This window comes from Diabrotica virgifera, chromosome 9 (genome assembly GCF_917563875.1).
Source record: "Diabrotica virgifera virgifera chromosome 9, PGI_DIABVI_V3a".
Classification (NCBI taxonomy): Eukaryota; Metazoa; Arthropoda; class Insecta; order Coleoptera; family Chrysomelidae; genus Diabrotica; species Diabrotica virgifera.
The window spans coordinates 193,075,059-193,094,821 of record NC_065451.1 but is presented as its reverse complement, the minus strand read 5'-3'; the positions used below and the strand labels follow the sequence as shown (position 1 = coordinate 193,094,821).

At 32.4% G+C, this 19,763-nt stretch overlaps 1 protein-coding gene and 1 long non-coding RNA gene across 51 annotated transcripts in view; one reads left to right on the top strand and one right to left on the bottom strand.

The window, feature by feature from the left end:
* LOC114337907 (titin) overlaps window positions 1–19,763 on the bottom strand; it is a 213,688-nt gene that overhangs the window by 61,999 nt on the left and 131,926 nt on the right. For all 50 annotated transcript variants that reach the window (XM_050662773.1, XM_050662771.1, XM_050662781.1 and 47 more), the window contains exons 21-24: window positions 16,534–16,638; window positions 13,498–14,615; window positions 10,490–10,550; window positions 8,329–8,379 (exon numbers count right to left, since the gene is read on the bottom strand). In XM_050662773.1, coding sequence (XP_050518730.1) covers window positions 8,329–8,379; window positions 10,490–10,550; window positions 13,498–14,615; window positions 16,534–16,638 — 1,335 coding nt within the window. The remainder of the gene's footprint in view (window positions 1–8,328; window positions 8,380–10,489; window positions 10,551–13,497; window positions 14,616–16,533; window positions 16,639–19,763) is intronic.
* Window positions 1–19,763, top strand: part of LOC126892918 (uncharacterized) — a 77,040-nt gene that overhangs the window by 30,721 nt on the left and 26,556 nt on the right. Inside the window, exon 2 of the long non-coding RNA XR_007701043.1 lies at window positions 16,711–16,919. This is a non-coding gene — a long non-coding RNA (uncharacterized LOC126892918). The remainder of the gene's footprint in view (window positions 1–16,710; window positions 16,920–19,763) is intronic.

Sequence of the window (19,763 nt, the reverse complement as noted above, 5' to 3'; positions counted from 1 at the left end):
TATTTTTAAAATCCTCAGTCGCAAAAAGAGGTGACTTTGAAAAGGTTGTTAAAGCTGGTTTTAGCATGTTATTACAAATTTTAATTGTCAATAGCTCACTCAAGTTCTGTCGTAGAAAAAATTTTTGCAAACCAGGTTCTTGAGAATTAAATATGCTAAATTTTCATATTTAAACATTTTTTCGCATCTCTGATGATATTCTTACTATTCTGAAGAAAAGGCCTTTTTTTCCAAACTACAAAAATTCGTTATTCGCTTTTAACTCCAGTTTTCTAAAAACTCATCATTCTAAGCCAGTCAAACTTCTACAACCCATTAATAATACTTAAATAAAAAAGACCAAATAAGGTCAATGACTAATTTTAATTAGGGTGGTGATTAGGGGGTTGCTTGCGATCACTTTTTCGCTGAAAAAAATAGGGACTGACATTATTTTCATTGTAAGTCACTTAATTTTTGAGCTAGAGACTTTTTTTATTTCTGCAGATAGATATTTTTAAGTACTTTAAATTAGTTTGAACAAGTTGTCTTCGAAAAATGCATAGTTTTCCCGTATTTTGACTTTGAAACTACAATATTTAGCATTTAACGAAGAAGAGCCAACATATAATAAAGTATAGCTCGATTACTATTGGTCTTGAAGAGAATTTAAAAAAAAACGGATTTGTTTATTTTTTCAAAGCGTATATTTTTGTTAAGTAAAGTTGTTTTGATAAAACGAAAACTTTTGGAGTTATTAGCAGAAAACTTGATTTTTTCGATATAGCAAATAAATCGAAAACTATCAATTGTATCAAAAAAAGTATGGAACGTGTTTTGCTTAGCATGAACGTTTTTACCAACTTTTGCGACTAAAATATAATGAAAAATTTCCACTTGCGAGATGGGGTGGCAACCACCCCCATGGTAAAAGCGCCTTTCGGCATGATATAGATTTTGATCCCTGGACTATCCACTACTTATTCTCAAATTTTCAAACAAATCGATCCATTCTGTAAAAATTGCGAGGTTTTGTTCTATTTTAAACTTCATTACTTGGACTATAAGGTACACATGAGTATAGATAGACAAACAACAATACGTGCTTCGAAATTTATCAGATGAAGATTTTATTGTTAGTTATAGAAAAATAATAATATGACCATCTGTTCTAAAATGCATAAGGGACAGGCAAAATAAACGTGATTTTTTTCTAAATTTTTAAGTTTTGATAGGAACGAAGTATAGGTTGTAGTTGAAATTTTCTTTTAAGATAATTATTTGTGATCCAACACAAATGATGACTGATGAAACTGGTTAAAATAAAGAAAGTGTGTAATCAATGACACTTGACTACACACTTTCTTCATTTTAACCAGTTTTATCAGTCGTCATTTGTGTTGGGTCACAAATAATTATCTTATAAGAAAAATTCAACTACAACCTATACTTCGCTTCTACCAAAACTTAATAGTTTACAAAAATTCACATTTATTTTGCCTGTTCCTGATGCATTTTAGTATAGGTGGACATAATGTTATTATTTTTCTATAACTATAACATTAAAATATCCTTCATTTGCTAAATTTTGAAGCATGCATTGTTCTTTGCCTATCCATACTAATGTTTACATTACTGATAATTATAAAAATTTTCAACTTCGTTAATTTTACATCCTACATAATTTATTGTTACTAATTTTTGAATGTTTATAATCCCGACACATTGATGTTTGTTGTTATTATTGTTTTTTTACCATAAACAACTTTTAAATTAGTGGCTAGTGTAATTTTAAATCATTTCACAAAACTTCACGTTGCATTGACAGTTTCGTTCTAGCATCAGACGGAACTGCTCTTAAACTTTCACTTTAGTTGCCATTCACCGCTATCAATGTGAAGACTTAATTTTCACCTAGCAACCCACTGCCTCGTGGGAGTCATCCTTAGAGATTATATCCATCCTTTTTATTTCATAATTGATTTAACTATGTAAGACATTTAGTCTACATTTAAAAGGTTTTAACCTTTGTATTTTTGGGTGACTCAGCATGTTAAGCCTGTAAGTATAACCAAACATTGTTTTTATCCTGATAAACATTTAAACTTTAACTTTTGTCTTCACTAATACGGTAATACTTATTTTAGGTAACATTGATGATGCTCTTTTTAGAGATCGAAAACGTTTTGTGATATTTGTGGCCCTTTTAAGGCTTTTTAAACGAATATACATTTCACTAAGAAAATTTTTTCATTAAATTTACACATAAGAAATACTTGGTTTTGCCTATCAGAATTGAAAAGGCCACGCTGACCTCTATTTGGCGCCTAGACTAATAATGATAACTGTGCGAATAGGCTAAGCGTTAAGCTAAAGCCTAAGTTTATGTTTATGGCGAAAAGTTTATATGATAGCGTTAATGACTAAGAGTAATTTTGTTGTGAGTGAGAGGATCCTAATACTAGTATTTTATTAACTATTAGAAAACTCACCTTAGCTGAGCAGTTAACACTAGTTAAGCCATGCGCCACTTTTTTTAACTTCTTCTTACAGCGTCTAGCGGAAGCACCTAAATTCACTAATATTTGCGCAAAAAACTAAGTAAAGAAAGAGTACTACAAATGGACTGCTAAAGTTTGACACAACACGATAATAAAATTTACTTCAAAAGTTTTTGAAGTTATACTTCTTTACGCGCGATATGAGGGTGAATTTTAATAGGATTAAAACCTTTGATCCCGGCGCAGTCGCATTACAACTTTGTTCTGATTGGATGTTCAAATGACATGACAAAAATCATCCAATATGGCAGCTGAGGCAAACTGTGGATAACAACAATCAACCGGGACGATCTACCATCTCGCTTATTCAAAGCTAAAGAATCTTACACTGGTAAGTGTTTTAAAAATAGTTGATCAAATTTTGTTATGATATATTTGAACATAACCACTTTGCACGATGCAAGTGATTGCGAAATTTATTAGTCGTTATACGGGCTCTGATTGGGTGTTGAAATGATCTGTCAATAATAAATAATTGTTCAATATGAAGGTAAACAAATGTATAATACATTAGTTTTATTGTTGTGAGGACAGAAACAAAAGAGTTTATAATTGTAGTGAGTTTTAAATAGTTTTTAAAGCAACAGGTACGTAATAATTGTAAATGTATCATAGGTATTTCTACCAAAATACATAGTATGTAATACTTTTATTTACATAATTTGATTACCATCAAAATTTCTATCAATATTCACCTAATATATTGTTTTCTTACTCTATGTTTTGTTGTATTTTTTCAATTCTAAATCATTTCAATTCAAAATCAAAATAATTTGATTTACATAATTCAAAAATGTCAAAAGTTTAATCCGTTTAGTTAGTCGATCTTCGCACATAATGACACACTGTCTCCGTGGCGAAGCGTTTAATGCGAGTGAACCCCAATACAACGCCAATACCAGCCGCGGTGGTAAGTTGGTTAGAATCCCAATAGAAACTTTTATTTTTTTATTTTTTGAAGTTATACTTCTTTAGGCGCGATTGAGAGTAAAATTTCGTAATACTGCGCGCATGCGCACACAGACAGTATGGCTTTAGTTGCTAAATCTTTCAAGTTATGTATAAATATATCAGTGCAAGAAAAGGTGTGAAAAGAATATATTAGTGTTTTTAGTAAATATATTTATTATAATTTTTGTGTCTTTGGATTTGTCTTCCTCAGGAGTAAGATGAGTATTATTAAAACATTCTATTGTATATTTATTATACTTCACCTTGTCTGTTTGTTACCGTGAATTGTCATTTAGGTACGTCCGAACAGATACAGACACAGTCCTCGTAGCGTATTTGGTATAGCATTCGGCCAGAGATCGAGAGGTCTTAAGTTCGAATCCGGAGCAATCCTATACTTTTTTTTATTTTTTTGAAAGCGGTAAGCACAAAATTAGTTTGGTATTTAAAAAAAATTAAAACAAACTGTTTAAAGTATATTTATTTTTAAGAAATCATATACAGTAGAACCCCGATTATCCGTGCTCGGGACCGAAGGGTGGCACGGATAATTGAAAAGCACGGATTATCCGAACATGTATTTCTTATGTATAATACATATGTACGTATACACATACATATGTACCAACCATAAAAAGTAAGAGAAAAAAATAAATCTTTCATTATGAGTCTCTCTTTCGTCATATAGAGTTTCCGTCAAGTGATTTACGATGGCGCTATTTTGATAAAAACTCAAAAAAGCAACTTGAGTAATAGAAAACCATAGCACGGATAATCCGCAGCACGGATAATCCGCACCCGGATAATCGGGGTTCTACTGTAATAGAAGTATAACTTCTTACGTGCGTACAAAGTACACACACATTCTTTTTTTATATACATTTTATGATTGTAAGTATACTTATTATATCATTTTATTTTCAGAAAATACGTATTTAGTTAAAAAATTTTCCGACAATTAATGTTCAAAAGTCATTTGTGGCATTTTTAATGTGTTTGTGTGTGTTTTATTCTTTTATTATTTTAATTTTTGGCACTGTTTTAATAAAAATGTTTGAGAAGTAGTAAGTATAAATTAGTTTAATATTTAAATAAAATTGATTATAAACGAAATTAATATACTTTTTATTTATATTTTATTATAATCATATATAAGTTTATATATGAAGTTATACTTCTATTATAATCATATAATAGAAGTATAACTTCTTACGTGCGTACAAAGTACACACACACATTCTTTTTTTTATTAAAAAATACTTTAAAAAAGGTTACTGTAACAAAAATTATATTTGGTAACCTTGTCGCCCAATGACGTAGGATCCGGTCAACGGACAACGGCTGTCACACAGAGAGAAACATTCGTGATTCAGCCATCATTAGACTGCTATGTATAATAGTAGTTATAGCCCTTGGGCCAACATATAAAATTATTAGGTTTGTTCTAGCAAACAGTCAATCTAGTCAGAAACCGTCAGCAAACAGCTGGTCAGTGAGAGAACATAATACAGTCATCAGTGCTATCCCCTCTACTCGCGCTGGTCGACTATTCGCTGATGGTTTCAAACCGTTTGAAACTGATGCTAGAACAAACTTATTATTTATGACCACACCATCGAAACTTTTTGTACTTGTTATTTAGGTGGAGTCGGACAAATTTGGAGCTTGGTGCATTATGGTAGTGGGGCATTTGTCTGTCAAGCTGTCACGAAGTTGTCAGTTTTATGCAAGAAAAAAATTTATAACCACATTGGTCATTTTATTTTAATCAATGGTTTTATCATATAAAAGCGAAAACAATTTTGTCGGACAAAAATATTGGGCCATATGACGCGTCGGACACGCTAAATATGTCAAATTTATGAAAATAGTAAATTTATTACCACATGGCTAATTTTAACAGAATCTACCATAAAACCTTTTTACAAGAATGTGGTAACCTTGTCGGACAATTTTTACGGGGCATATGCGCAGTCGGATGCGCCGAAGATGTCAATTTCCTGGATTTTTTTTATTTATTACCACAGATGTCATTTTTATTTTGTACTGTTTTTTTACATGTGTAATGCATATTGGATCACTTGCCGGACAAAAATAAGGGGTCCAAAATTTTCAAAAAATGTTCCGATATTTTCCCTCTTGTCGGAATTTTTTTTTTTTGAAAATTCGAGAAAAAAAACTACAGAACGATGTTTGTCATTGTTCAAGGAGTATGTACACAAATTTTCAGATCAAAATTTTTCCAAAATTTTTCTTCTTGTCGGAAAATTTTGGGTACGTCACGCCCTTTTAAATGTTGTAATAATTAGTGTGTGTACCAATTATTTTTAGCTAAATCGATTCAAAAGTAACCGAGAAATACTGTTTTAAATTTTTTTTGTCAATGCCTTCTCTTAAGGACGTCGATAACCTTAAAAAATTTAATTTTCTGTTCGTTTGACCCAACATTTTTGCCAGACAATTACATTGTTTGTTTAAGAATATAATTACTTGTAACCTACTACTTTTGTCGGAAAAATGGTTGTGAAGACAAGGGATGCACGAACCCAGCATAGTTTAAAAGTATAGTTTACTAATAAAAATTAAATTTTTTGTCCGACTGTCGATTTGCCCTAATATGTTTGTCGAGCACTTAGATTTTTTTATTTAGAATATAATTACTAATATCCTCCTATTTTTGTCGGAAAAATGGTTATAAATAAAAAAATTCCAGGAAAGTGACATCTTCGGCGCATCCGACTACGCATAAGCTCCGTGAAAATTGTCCGACAAGGTAACCACAGTATTATAAAAAGGTTTTATGGTAGATTCTGAAAAAATTAACCACGTGGTAATAAATTTATCATTTTCATAAATTTGACATATTTAGCGTGTCCGACGCGTCATATGGTCCAATATTTTTGTCCGACAAAATTGTTTTCGCTGTTTATATGATAAAACCCATTGATTAAAATAAAATGACCAATGTGGTTATAAATTTTTTTTCATGACAGCTTGACAAACAAACGCCCCACTACCATAATCCGCCAAGCTCCAAAGTTGTCTGACTCCCTCAAATAACAAATACAAAAAGTTTCGACGGTGTGGTCATCAATAATAATTTTACATGTGGGCCCAAGGACTATTATGATATTAGTTAATTTGATTGATCTGTCGTTTTCGGTAATTAATATACCGCTCACACAGTGATGTGCTTATTTATTTTTATCTCAACCTGCACGTTGCATATTTACAGTTGAAGTTAAAAGTACGAAACACCGAATCAAACCCTTATTATCAAGTACCTACTCCTTACATCCCTTACAATTTGGCGCCCAACGTGGGCTCCAGATTATAAGGGATGTTAGGTGGGAATGGGTACATGAGTATAAGGGTTTATTTTGGTGTTTCGTACTTCAACTGCAATTGTAAATGGAATGCAACTCGCAGGTTAGATAAATAAAAAGAACAAAAAGAACAGAACAATACAATTAATTAATATTATCGAATCGAATGTCTCTGTGTGACAGCCGTTCACAGGTTCCTACGTCAGTGGGCGACAGGGTTGTCAAATATAATTTTTGTTACAATATTTATTTTAAAGAACCATTTTGGGCTAAAATCACAGATCGTTTTCGGAATAAATATTCCATCTTCAGTGCTGCTACTAGGTATACACATTTAAACACATTTACGCGACAAGGGGAGTCCGTTATACAAAATGTAAACTTTTTGAATTTTAATAAAATCCATAAAAAATGTACATACAAAAAATAAAAAAAGTAATAAGTAAAATAACTGTATTCAATTTTAAAAATACAGAAAACGTAGTATGAAACTTTGCGCTCGTCTAGAGTACCGTGTACTGTATCTACCATTTTTTGTATTGTTTTTGATAAGAAATATGTATGTATACCTAAGTATCCCAGGAAACGAAGTAGGTAATTAAAAACCGAAAAATTACTGGCTGCTATTTTTCAAGTGAAATATTTTGGAAAATTAATAGGAAAGGCCTACCATCTCGTGGATATCAAAATTTTTACTGTCATAGTTTATTAATAACATTTAAGCAAAAATAGCGAAAAAACGCATTGTAGAAGAAAACGTACAATAGACGACTTTCTTAAAAATACTTGCTCTTTAAAATTAGATTTTCTAAATTAAAAAATCTTTATAAATAAAAAAATGTATGGCAATTTAAACCTGAAATTAAGCATTTTTAAATCGTTGATAATTATTAAAAAAACAATTAAAATATTTAAAACACATTTCACAATGTCAGTTTTTATAAATTTACTGTAATGTGCAAAGGATGGGCCCGATCGGTCAAGTAGTTTTTAAACAATTCGATTGTTTGAAAACATAAAATATTGAAATGAATGAAAAAAGGCTTTTTAAAGGTTAATAAAAACCATGACGCTGTAAAGATTTCGATACTCACGAGATGGCACGCGTTTTCTATTAACTTCCCCCTCATATTTCAGTTGAAAACGAGGGACCAGTAGTTTTTATATTTTTTAAGTCCTTTTTATTCTTCGTTTCCTGGTGTTAAGCTGCGTGTGACGTGTGGTTAAACTTTTACAGTCCATTCTAATTATTAAACTACAGTTTTGACAACTAGGCTTGCATTATATTGATCTATTGAAGATATATTAATAGTCTATAGTGCTGTTAGCGCGTGCATCTTTAAAATATAATCATATTCATTTTCAAAATAAAAAAGGTCATTCATTTTTTTTTCTCTCACATAAGCTACTTCTTTTGCACTACGTGTACTTACTCTCCAGTAGTGCAAAACTTATGATAGCTTTAACAATTTAACAAATAGCATAACATACAAGTGATCAAGTTATCTTACCTTCGATGTCCCCTTTCTTTCTAACTTCCTTTCGTATTATCTTTCCGGAATCTAGAGAAAATAATAAATGTGTGATAATAGAACTGTTATCGTATTAAAAAAAATAGCGTGGCACTTGGAAAGAGCTGCCAGAAGTGAATACTTCTCAGGGCCGCCGCTGAGATGTTGGCCGCCCGTGTGCAACTTAATATTTGCCGCCCCCCTTCCAACATTTTAGAAATATGTACATACTAGTATTTAAAGAAATGTGCAGAAGATGCATAACAATAATAAGTTGTAAATAGATAAATACTTAAACAATTTGAGTAATATCCATGATCCAACGCCCATTAGGTATATGTATATCGTATATCCCAATTTAAACTTCCATTTATTTAAAATAAACCGTGAATAATATAACATAAACACATAAAGAAACTAAAAACAAACTTTTCTGGCTTCCGTTTCGGGAAAATTTTTTGACAATGTCTTTGTTTTTAATATCCAATGTCGCACACATTTCATGTTCGATAAATAACATTGCTAAAGCAGAAAGTCTATCTTGCTTCATTGAAAATCGCAAATAATTTTTAATAATTTTAAGTTTTGAAACGACTGCTCACCCTTAGCTACAGTAAAGGGTAGAGTACGGAATATACGTACGATTATAGTTAAGTTTGGAAATGTTGATATAATATTATTTCGTAAATGTAAATGTATTCAAGAATATCACCAGGACGTTTTTCTGCGGTAACATAATATGGTTGAATAGCTTTAATTTCTTCATATAAATCGGTTGCACTAATGTCAGTCTCCGAGCTGTTTATGTCTGTAAGGGCTTTATACACTTTCTCACAATTGAATATGTTTATCCATTGAATTTCCAATTTCATATCCCTTTTGTTATCATTTTGCAATTCTTCTAAAGCATCATATATTTTACTTATCTGGGTTTTTAGTGGTGCGATTAGATCGATAAAACTCTCCCATCGCATGTCCAACAATGCTTTTAAGGTCCACTTTGGAAGGTGCTTTAATAAAATTTCACTTAAAATATTCGAAGAAGAAAAAAATACATATAGTTCCTGTACCTACAGTATTAAAAAATTCCACCCACTCAAAACTTAATTTTACTGCATCATTCACCACCAGATTTAAACTATGTGCAGAAAAGGGAATAAAAAATGATCGAGGATATTTCTTTCGAGGATTTTCTGCAATCCAATGTGTCTACCACGCATATTGGCTCCATTATCGTAACCCTGTCCACGCATATTATCCATAATATTTATATTTAATTCTTCAAGTTTATTCTCTATAAATTCAAAGAGACCTTGTCCAGTTACGTCAGTTTCAGGAGAAAAAATATCCGAACTGGCGTTGAAGTTGAAACACATCTTACTACAATAGTTTATTGTTATTTATTTGTTCTACGTGCGTTATATCTGTGCTACAATCTACTCTAATAGAAAAATATTTAGATTCGCGAAAAAAGCACTATAAATGTTAAATGAAGCGCATTTTAGTATTATCAGGTAATACTAATAATTATTGTTTGGAATACTAGACTTTAGAATTAGAATTATCTGAAACATTACTATTTAATTATTTGAACTTATTTGCGTTTTAAAAAAAGTAGTATCATCAGTGGCCTGCTTTTGGCCGCCCATATTGTTGGCCGCCTGTGTGCGATGCACACTTTGCACACATGGTAGCGGCGGCCCTGAACTTCTTATAGCCCGTTATTACTATAATCATGAAGGTTAATGAAATTTTGAATGTCAATTCGATTTGGTTCGATTCTATTTAATTTTATTTATTTTATTTATTTTATTTATTTTATTTATTTTATTTATTTTATTTATTTTATTTATTTTATTTATTTTATTTATTTTATTTATTTTATTTATTTTATTTATTATCTTTAATTTTATTTAATTCTGTATAATTCTATTTACATATTTTTATTTTTATTTAATTTAATTTAATTTATTTTATTTTATACAAATATTAAAATATCAAAATTAGCCGAATCGAACCAGTCGTTTTCAAATTGTTATAAAAAATACACCGCAAGCGTATCGATTTTGCGAATGACGCTAAATAGACTTTCGGGTCCGTGCAAATACATAATACCGAGCGATAAGAAGTATTCACTTCAAAAGTAATGACATTTACTTACCTTCAATAATTTCGATCTTTTCACCAAAAGTAACAGTTTCTGTGATTGATTTGGAAGTTACCTGCAACAATTATAATGTATTTTTAAAATAGAACAACAAAAAACATTTATTTCGGAATAGCAAAGGCGGGCGTTCAAAAAAGAACATAACATCATATAGAAAAATAGACAAAGAAACCAAAAAAGCAATTAGAATAGCTACGGACGAAGTCCCCCGGTACAACAGGCTGCCATAATATACAAGGGGACAATTCAAATTAATAGAAAACGAAACAGTAGCAATAATCAAAAAGATTTTCAACAACAAATACAACTCTGGAGAAATACCAACATAATGGCTGAAGTCTGAGTTTATTGCACTTCCATAACAACCAATGATCAAAAAATGCAAAGAATACCGGACGATAATCCTAATGAATCATCTTAGAAAAATGGTTCCTCGAGATAATCCATAAACAACTTAAAATAATTTGCTATGCGGACGATGCAATACTAATCTCTCAAAGTGAAGATGATTTACAACGTATGCTGCACCGATTCAACATAATCGCCAGAAAATTTAACATGTTAATTTCCTCCCAAAAGACAAAATGCATGGTTATAACAGCAGATCCAATAAGATGTAAATTGGAGCTTGAAGGTCAGATAATAGAACAAGTAATGGAGTTTAAATACCTAGGCATCACACTATCTAGCTACGGAAGGCTCGAATGAGAAGTGGAAGATCTAGTGAATAGAGCAAACAGAGCCGCAGGTTGCCTGAATGACACAATATGGAGAAATAAAAATATCGAAAAAGAAATGAAAGGCAGAATTTACAAAACAGTCATCAGACCAATAATGGCATACGCGGCAGAAACACTACCCGACACAGAGAGGACAAAAAGATTGCTCGAAACAGCGGAGATGAAAACCCTTCGAAAAATCGATGGTAAGACTCTATGGGACAGAGCTAGAAGTACAGATATACGACGGAGATGCAAGGTATATAACATTAATAACTGGGTAAGAAACAGAAGAATAGAATGTAATGGCCACATAAACCGAATGACAACAAATAGGGTAGTCAGGACAGCGAGAGACGGTTCCCCAATAGGAAGACGATCAGTGGGAAAACCACGAAAACGATGGAACGACAACTTACTAGAGGCACATTGAAAAAACAGGCAGAGTCACGTCTATACAAAAAGAAGAAGAAGAGAAGATAATCCATAAGAGAATTTATTTTACAAGCTCGAAAGTCCCATTTTTCCCAACAAGTTCGGGTTCATAAATCCTGTTGGTACGAGAGATAATTTGTTCTCAATAGAAGTCTTATTCCAGAGATGCAGAGACGTCAATTGCTGGCCTGTTTGATTACGAGAAAGCGTTTGATCAAGTACAGCACACCAAGATGATGCAAAACTAAAATAAACAGGAATTAACAACAAAGATCTGAAAATAATTAGAAACCTTTACTGGAATCAAACCAAAAATCCCATAGTTGAAGGTGGACACACCGAATCTGTGAAAATCATTCGAGGAATTAGTCCTGTCGCCAGGGGGGGTACAACGGCCTCCTTTATTCAGATGGACTTACCCAAATTTTTTTTATGTATTTTGGCCCGTAGAAGACGAATTTTTTGGGTAACAGTTGATCCGGATGTCGATAAGATCGTTATAAACAAAGAAGTTGAGGAATTTCATAACAGCGATTTCCCGCAAAACAAAACATTTTTTTGTATTTTTGGGCCATTCTAACCATAAAATATTCCTACAAGTTTTTTCGTAGGATGCATAATTTTCGAGATAAACGCGGTTGAACTTCAAAAAATCTAAAAATTGCAATTTTTAAACCCGAATAACTTTTGATTAAAAAATAAAATAGCAATTCTGCTTAGCGCATTTGAAAGTTTAAGTCAAATTATATCAGTTTTGAATCTTTGCATTAATAAAAATTTATTTTTTTATTGTTAAAAAAAGCTATAAACACATAGTGTTTCCCGTGCCTAATACATGCGTTTTATACATGCTACGTAGAAATCGCCTCGCTTGCACTTGTACCCCACTCTACCTACTCGTTCGATTTTAAATGGGAAATCATTGAAAACATCACTCAAGCACTAGCTATTTATAGCTTTGTTTAACAATAAAATAATAAATTTTTAGCAATGCAAATCATTAAAACCGATATAATTTGACTAGAACTTTCAAATGCGGTAAGCAGAATTGCTATTTTATTTTTTAATCAAAAGTTACTCGGGTTCAAAAATTACAATTTTTCGATTTTTTGAAAGTTCAACCGCGTTTATCTCGAAAACTATGCATCATACGAAAAAATTTGTAGGAACATTTTTTGGTTAGAATGGCCCAAAAAATACAAAAAAATGTTTTGTTTTGCGATAAATCGCTGTTATGTAATTCCTCAACTTCTTTGTTTATAACAATCTTATCGACATTCGGATCAACTGTTACCCAAAAAATTCGTGTTCTACGGGTCAAAATACATAAAAAAAACTTGGGTAAGTCCATCTGAATACAGGAGGCCGTTGTACCCCCCCTGGCGACAGGACTAAATGAGGCAAGGCTGTATTTTGTCTCCTCTGATGTTCAATCTCTAATCTGAAAGAATATTTATCTAAGCTTTGCACGAAACTGAAAAAAGTATTTTACTAAACAAATACCGGCTAAAAAACATCAGATATGCTGATGAAACCATAGTATTTGCCGACAACCTAGAAGACCTTATGAACAAAATCACTTATTACAGTCAACAATATGGACTTAATATAAATGTAAAGAAGACAAAGCTTATGATAATTAGAAAGAGAAAGATCAGTAGGTAACTCGTCAACCAAACCTCATAAGAAAAAGTGACACTATAACTACCTAGGTACCAGAGTAAATGTAGAATGAAGACCAATAAGCAAGAGATAAGAGGCTGCAGTACGGCCGATTTATTACAAACAGCTTCCCAAAAAACTATCTTACTAGAACTACACTTGAAAAATAAAGAATTTTTTAATTACCTCAGTAACTTCAGCTGTTTCCCATAGCCTTTGGAGAAAATCTTGGGGTGTAAAACTAGTAATAACTTCTTCGATAGTAACATAATTAGCTTCTATCATCTTCATAAAAGCCCTAAATCCTACAGTGGCTGCGAGTTTGGTTTCATCTACAGTACTCTCTTCAGTTAGCACTTCCGATACTAAAGGTCCATACCCTTTACGTTCCACTACGTTTACCATAGCAGATTGCGCTTGGGGTGATTTTAGAGATGGGAATCTGTCTTCATCGTAAAGAACAGTAACCTCTTTCACGGTTATTCCGTTCTTCAGCAAGTAACCAATTTCAGCGATTTCCCTGAGAGGATTTTCACCAGGTCCAAACTGCTTTGGACTCTTGAACTTCAACATCTCACTAACTTCTTTGGCCATTTTGAGCTCACTCTTGCGAATGATTTTCTCGCACCGTTCTATAATTTGTTCCAAATTGATTTCTGTTATGTCCGCTATTTCAGTAACTCCAGACTGAGTGGTTCTTGTTGCCTTGGTGGTCTTCGGAAGAATCTTTTCGATGTCCTTTATAATCTCTTCCGTAAGGATTTCTTCGGCGTAAGTTGCCTCAGCTGGGGAAAGTAACTCAGTTGCTTTTTCTTCGGGTATATCTTCTGTGTAATCATCGATCTTCTTAGCTGTTGCTATTGCTTCAGTCTTAAGTGGTTCCTGTATGTCTAATATAGGCTTAGCTTTAGCTGGTTTATCAGCTTCTGGAATTTCTTTGGTAGATTCTATTGCTTGTACTTCAGTAACGCCTAAAGATTCTTGATCTTCAGTCATCTTCGTGGTAACACGTCTCCTTACTTCCTTCTTCTTCTCGATTGTGACTCGTTCCTTCTTCACCTTTTCTTCCTGTTCCTTTGCTTTGCGTATTTTTATCTCCTCCTTTTTATATTCTGGTATTTCTTGAACATTGAGATTGGCTTTGGTGATGGCTTCGCCAATCGTGCTGACAGCTTTACAAACATAAGTTCCAACATCTTCGGGTGTTACATCTGTTATTGTCACACTAGTTGTTTGGTCATCAATTAAAACCTTGACTCGGTCAGTGTTACGGATTATTTTGTCATTGTGATACCATATCACATCTGAAAAAGAACAATAATTGATAATATATATCATAAAAAGCAAACCAAACCCTTTCTTCAGTGCGTGATAAATTTTAATTTTATACATATAGGATTTTAAGAATATCTTGAAACATTGTATGATATTTTAGTTAAATCTAACAATTTGTTAGAATATTTATATTTATATACATCTTTGCCAGAATATTAATATTTAAAATATTTTAATGGAGAAATAAATTAATAAATATAAAATAAAATTTTCACTGTACAATGTCGGAAAATACTAACCGAATGACAATTGTCATTTAACCTGTTGACATTTTAAAAGTGCTATCACGATCGAGTACTTTTGCGTCAAATTATCTTTATTCGCATCATTGATTGGTTACCTATTTAGCATATCCTAAACGTGAACCAAACGTCCATAAGTAGAAGTAACAACCACAATTGACCGGTTTGAGGTTGTGAGTTAATACTTATATCTGGGATCATTAATCACAAACACAGGGTCACTACAGGAAAAAATAAAACGTAGATGCGATCTAGCAAAAGCACAGTAAAAATGAACACAATACGGAAGGACTGTCAAATTTCAAGAGCGTTAAAGATGAGGTTAATCAACTGCTTATATATAATCGATCAAATTACAGGAATATGCAAAAGACCTATACATGAGTTAAAAGAAATGACCAGAGCCAGAGATCTTTGAAGACGGACACGACATCAGGTCGACTACTACACTCCCTGCAGGGTGTCAGGATTGAACCGTCGACGAATACATAATTTTTTAATTTCTGTGTATAATAATCACGGACGTACCTTTGTTTCGGTCACTTCCTCCTTAATGCGTTAAAGAGAATTCGATAAACTGTGACGCACTGAAAGAAGGTTTTGGTTTGAACTATACATACATATTCAAATTGATTATATACCATTATTATGTACATAAGTACATATTTTCCTTGTTAGAGGTCGCTATATGCATACTTTGGAATATTATTTTACTAAATATAATTACCAACCAGACAGTTTTGATTCAGTTCAGCCTTCTCACAAGTCCCTCTGATGATAAGTAGACCTTGAAATACGTATAAGAGAATGGTGAGAGACTTAAATTGAATCAGATCGCAACCGTCTATACATAGAGTCTGTCTCTACGTTTATATTTCTATAGTTATACATTACTTTACATTATCAAATGGCGTAAAAGAACAGATAAATACAAAAGTTCTGCCATGAGAACCACGTATAGAAGAAATATCTATCTGTTTGTCTTATGTAACTAATGAGGTTTTATCTACTACTACTACTACTATCGGTTTACAGCGTTCTTCGACGCCTTCCGATTTCAAACCGCCATTTTTCTCTGTTTAACCATAAACCTGGAGGAATTTCTCCGATCTCTTCTTGATTAGCCTGCTGCTCTTCTCCAGAAGTCCATTTCTGTTCTTAGTAACATTGTCTCTGTTCTTTGTTTCATTGGCCAAACTTCATTGCCAATATGTGATGACACTTTTAAGTATGGTATTGTATATGAGCTGTTTGTTCGTTTTATATATTATTGTTTGGTACCACAGAATGCCGTTCATCATGGATATTACTTTTCTACCCTGTATGTTTCTATCTTTTATAGTCCTCAAGTGTTCCATCATGAGTTATCTTCATGCCCATGTACTTGTATTCATCACAGTGTTTAATTTATAACCCATGCGCGCCATGGTCTAATGTAATGGACTGCTTTGTTCCTCATGGCTTCAGTTTTCTTTATGTGGAATGAGGATTTATCTTATTTAAAAAAATGGTTTGTGGTTAAATGCCTCCTTCACAATTTTCTTATATCTTCTTTGCTTACATTTGTATAAAGCAATTTTATTCATAGGCATATCAATTTTTTACATTTATTTGTTGTGTAAATATTTACTAATACTTTACTTACCTGGTTGAGGTGTTCCAGAAACGAAAGCTTCAAATTTAATAGTTTCTGCTTCTGTCGTGAAAATATTTGTAATTTCATGTATAAATGTTGGAGGACTTTGTGCAGCTGAAATCATAAAAAATCATTGATTAGTTAAATTCTGTCATAGTTTTTTTTTAAATTGTAATTTATTTATAGTTGTTACAGTTTTGGTCGTTTCCAGCTACAGAATCTGGACAGAATTGGATATATGTAGTTAGAGTCATATAACTATCGTCAACAACTCTACCTAGGCTTCCTGGAGATATTTTAGAGATGCTAAACAATTAAACTGGACTCGGTGTATAAACCAGATGGTTCCATGTAGAGAATGAATTGTAATTGGACGAAGATGAAGGAGGAAAGAGGTATGAATCAGATTGCTCAAATATGTTAATCTTTACATCTCATCCTAAAAATACGGGAAGTTAGAGATTTGGGATTATTCCTTTCCTCACAATCGAGGGATCTGCAAGTTGCAACAATTATCTGCATTTTGGGAGGTTTATGGAATGTTGTATAAAAGAATCATCATTTTAGTTAGTCAAATCTGGGATCAATAGAATTTGTTGACCTTTTACAACGTGAATAACAATCAGCATACAATTTGGAAATGCAGAATAATGCAAAGATAAGACTACAGTACAGAAAACATTATTATTGGCAAAACAAAATATTTTGCCTAAAATAGAAACAGAAAGTTATTGCATGCTATAAAAATAATAATGGGATTTTCATAACAATGCAGTATCCATTCCTTTTTTGTTCATAGCATTAGTTATTAGTTGTCAATGACTATTTCTTTTAGTGAAATGATTAGATTTAAAATCATATGGAAGTTGGAAAAAAGTAAAAACTTCAGTATACCGATGGGCATATAGTCAAAAATGCATCGGGGTAAAAACAAGATAAAAATCAAATTAAATATCAAATATTCCATTAAAAATATACTGGAAATTAATCCATACAGTATGTTATATTCGATTTTTAAACGTCTTTGTTCACAAAATCTTAACTATTTGACACATTTACTAAGTATATCCTAAAGGTATCCTTAAAACAAATTACAAACCATTGCTTCTGAGAAAGAATTCTTTAAATATTTTAGTAGTTGTTACGCAATTTATAAACACCCAGTGGTGTCTGCAGATGAACGAAAATCTGTCCTTTGTTTATACCTGCTAAATATGACTTCTTCTAATGCTGGGGCCACAGTAACGTCAAATGCCGTTAATTAACGCGTTATTTGCCATCTCTGCAATGCAAATAATGCGTTAATTAACGGCATTAGACGTACTGTGGCCCCAGCATAAATGTTTCCCATGGAAGTAGTTAGAACAGGTTTGTTGGTCTTTCGTGTTTGATTTTCCATTTAACCCCGTGTCTGATGAGGCAATGGGAGGCCAAAATGACGTCATAAAGCGGTGTTAACTACCAATTCCAAACACATATGTACTAATAAATCGTGCTATTACGATATATACTGTCTTAAATACATACTGTTTTGCTAGAAGATGTAAACTTCGTGGTATGCTGCCCCAGAGTGATAGTAACCGGTGGTGCTCTCTATTTGCTCGAGTTATTGTACAATCCTCTTTTATTTAAACTACCAATATTTCCATACCGTTCCCTGGTTCGGCTTTGTGAATTGTATTGAGACTTGTATTGAGAATAAAGATTCTTGTACCAACAGCATGTATGAACCCGAACTGGTTGGAGGAAAGGGTACCCCCCATTAAGATAGGCAAAATGCCCTCACTCTCAGAATTCAATATTTTTAATTTTTTTACGTTCTGTGCAATTAAAAAATGAGATAACGCGGATTTTTAGCTCGCCACCCCCCTTACCCCTCCCCCCACAGCCTAAAACGTAGATTTTTAGATTTAATTTTTTTTAGTTGGGTTGTAATTGATCTAAAAATTTCAAAAAATTCACACGTGTAACTGAGGCTTTTACAAAACATGTCCATTTTTTACGGACCCTTAGGTCGAGTGTACATAACCTCAAATTTTTTTTTAACTTTTTTAAAACCTATAACTTTTTTTTGGAGGGGGCTGCAGGTCCAATTTTTTTTGCATTTTGTGTATTTTATCAAAAGCTATCTCTCTGATTTTTTTCAGATTTTTCCGTCAGGTGCGCCATCTTGAAAAATCCGGAAAACTGTTTTTTATGGGGTTTTTAGGGATTTTCTCCATTTTATAGACTGCAACATAGATCAACTCAAGGTTTTGTTAATAGATTATGTATAATTTGAAATAAATGAGTATTTTAGGATTATCAAAAATTGGGCAAAATACCTTTAAACCCCCCAAAAACCATGTTTTTTTAAGTTACGTAAGGGTTTTTGCGGGCTTAATGATATTATTTTTTGAGATCGATACAGCCTAAATATTTTTTTTTTCATTTTTTTACGTTATATGTGAATAAAAAATAAGACTAATCGCATTTTTAGCACACCCCCCCCCTACCCCCACAAAACGTCAATTTTTCTATTTTTTTTTTGTTTAAAGTTGCAATTAATTTAAAATTTTTATGAGACGTCTACAAAACATATCTATTTTTTATAGACCCGTGTAGGTCGAGTGTACAATACATATAACCTCAAAATTCCTTTTTTATTTTTTTAAAACGTATTTTTGACTTCCACTCGATATTTTTTTAAAACGGCCGCTCTCTCTCTCTCGCGGACGGCCGCTTCAATACATGCTTAGCGCTCATTTTTAATTATTAAAAATAATAGTTAGCAATAAAATAATGACAAAAATTTCTTTAGGCTATTGCAGGGGGGCTTTAAACTTTGAGTTGGTCACTTTATGACTTTCATAATAATAATTTTTAATCGAGTTATTAAGCCTTGAATATGGCCATTTTCGCGTTTTTCAAATTTGAAATTGCATGTAACTCGACAACAGTCAATTTTATAGAAAAATCACAAGATACCTTTTTTGCTCAGCTTGATCCAGAGAATCTAAAACAAATTTGTCCGAAGTGAAAAAATTGATTTTTTGAATTCGTTTAAAAAAATGTTTAAACAATTTTCCGATCGCGGTACTGCCTGGCGCCTTGTGGATTTGTTATAAGGACCTGTTTTTGAGTAAGTTTGTGCAAAAAAATTAATCGGAATAATTTACCTAACGGGACAAGCATACAGCGTGGACTATTTGCATTAGGAGCCAAACGTAGATGGTCTGTAAAATACACAAAAGACAAAA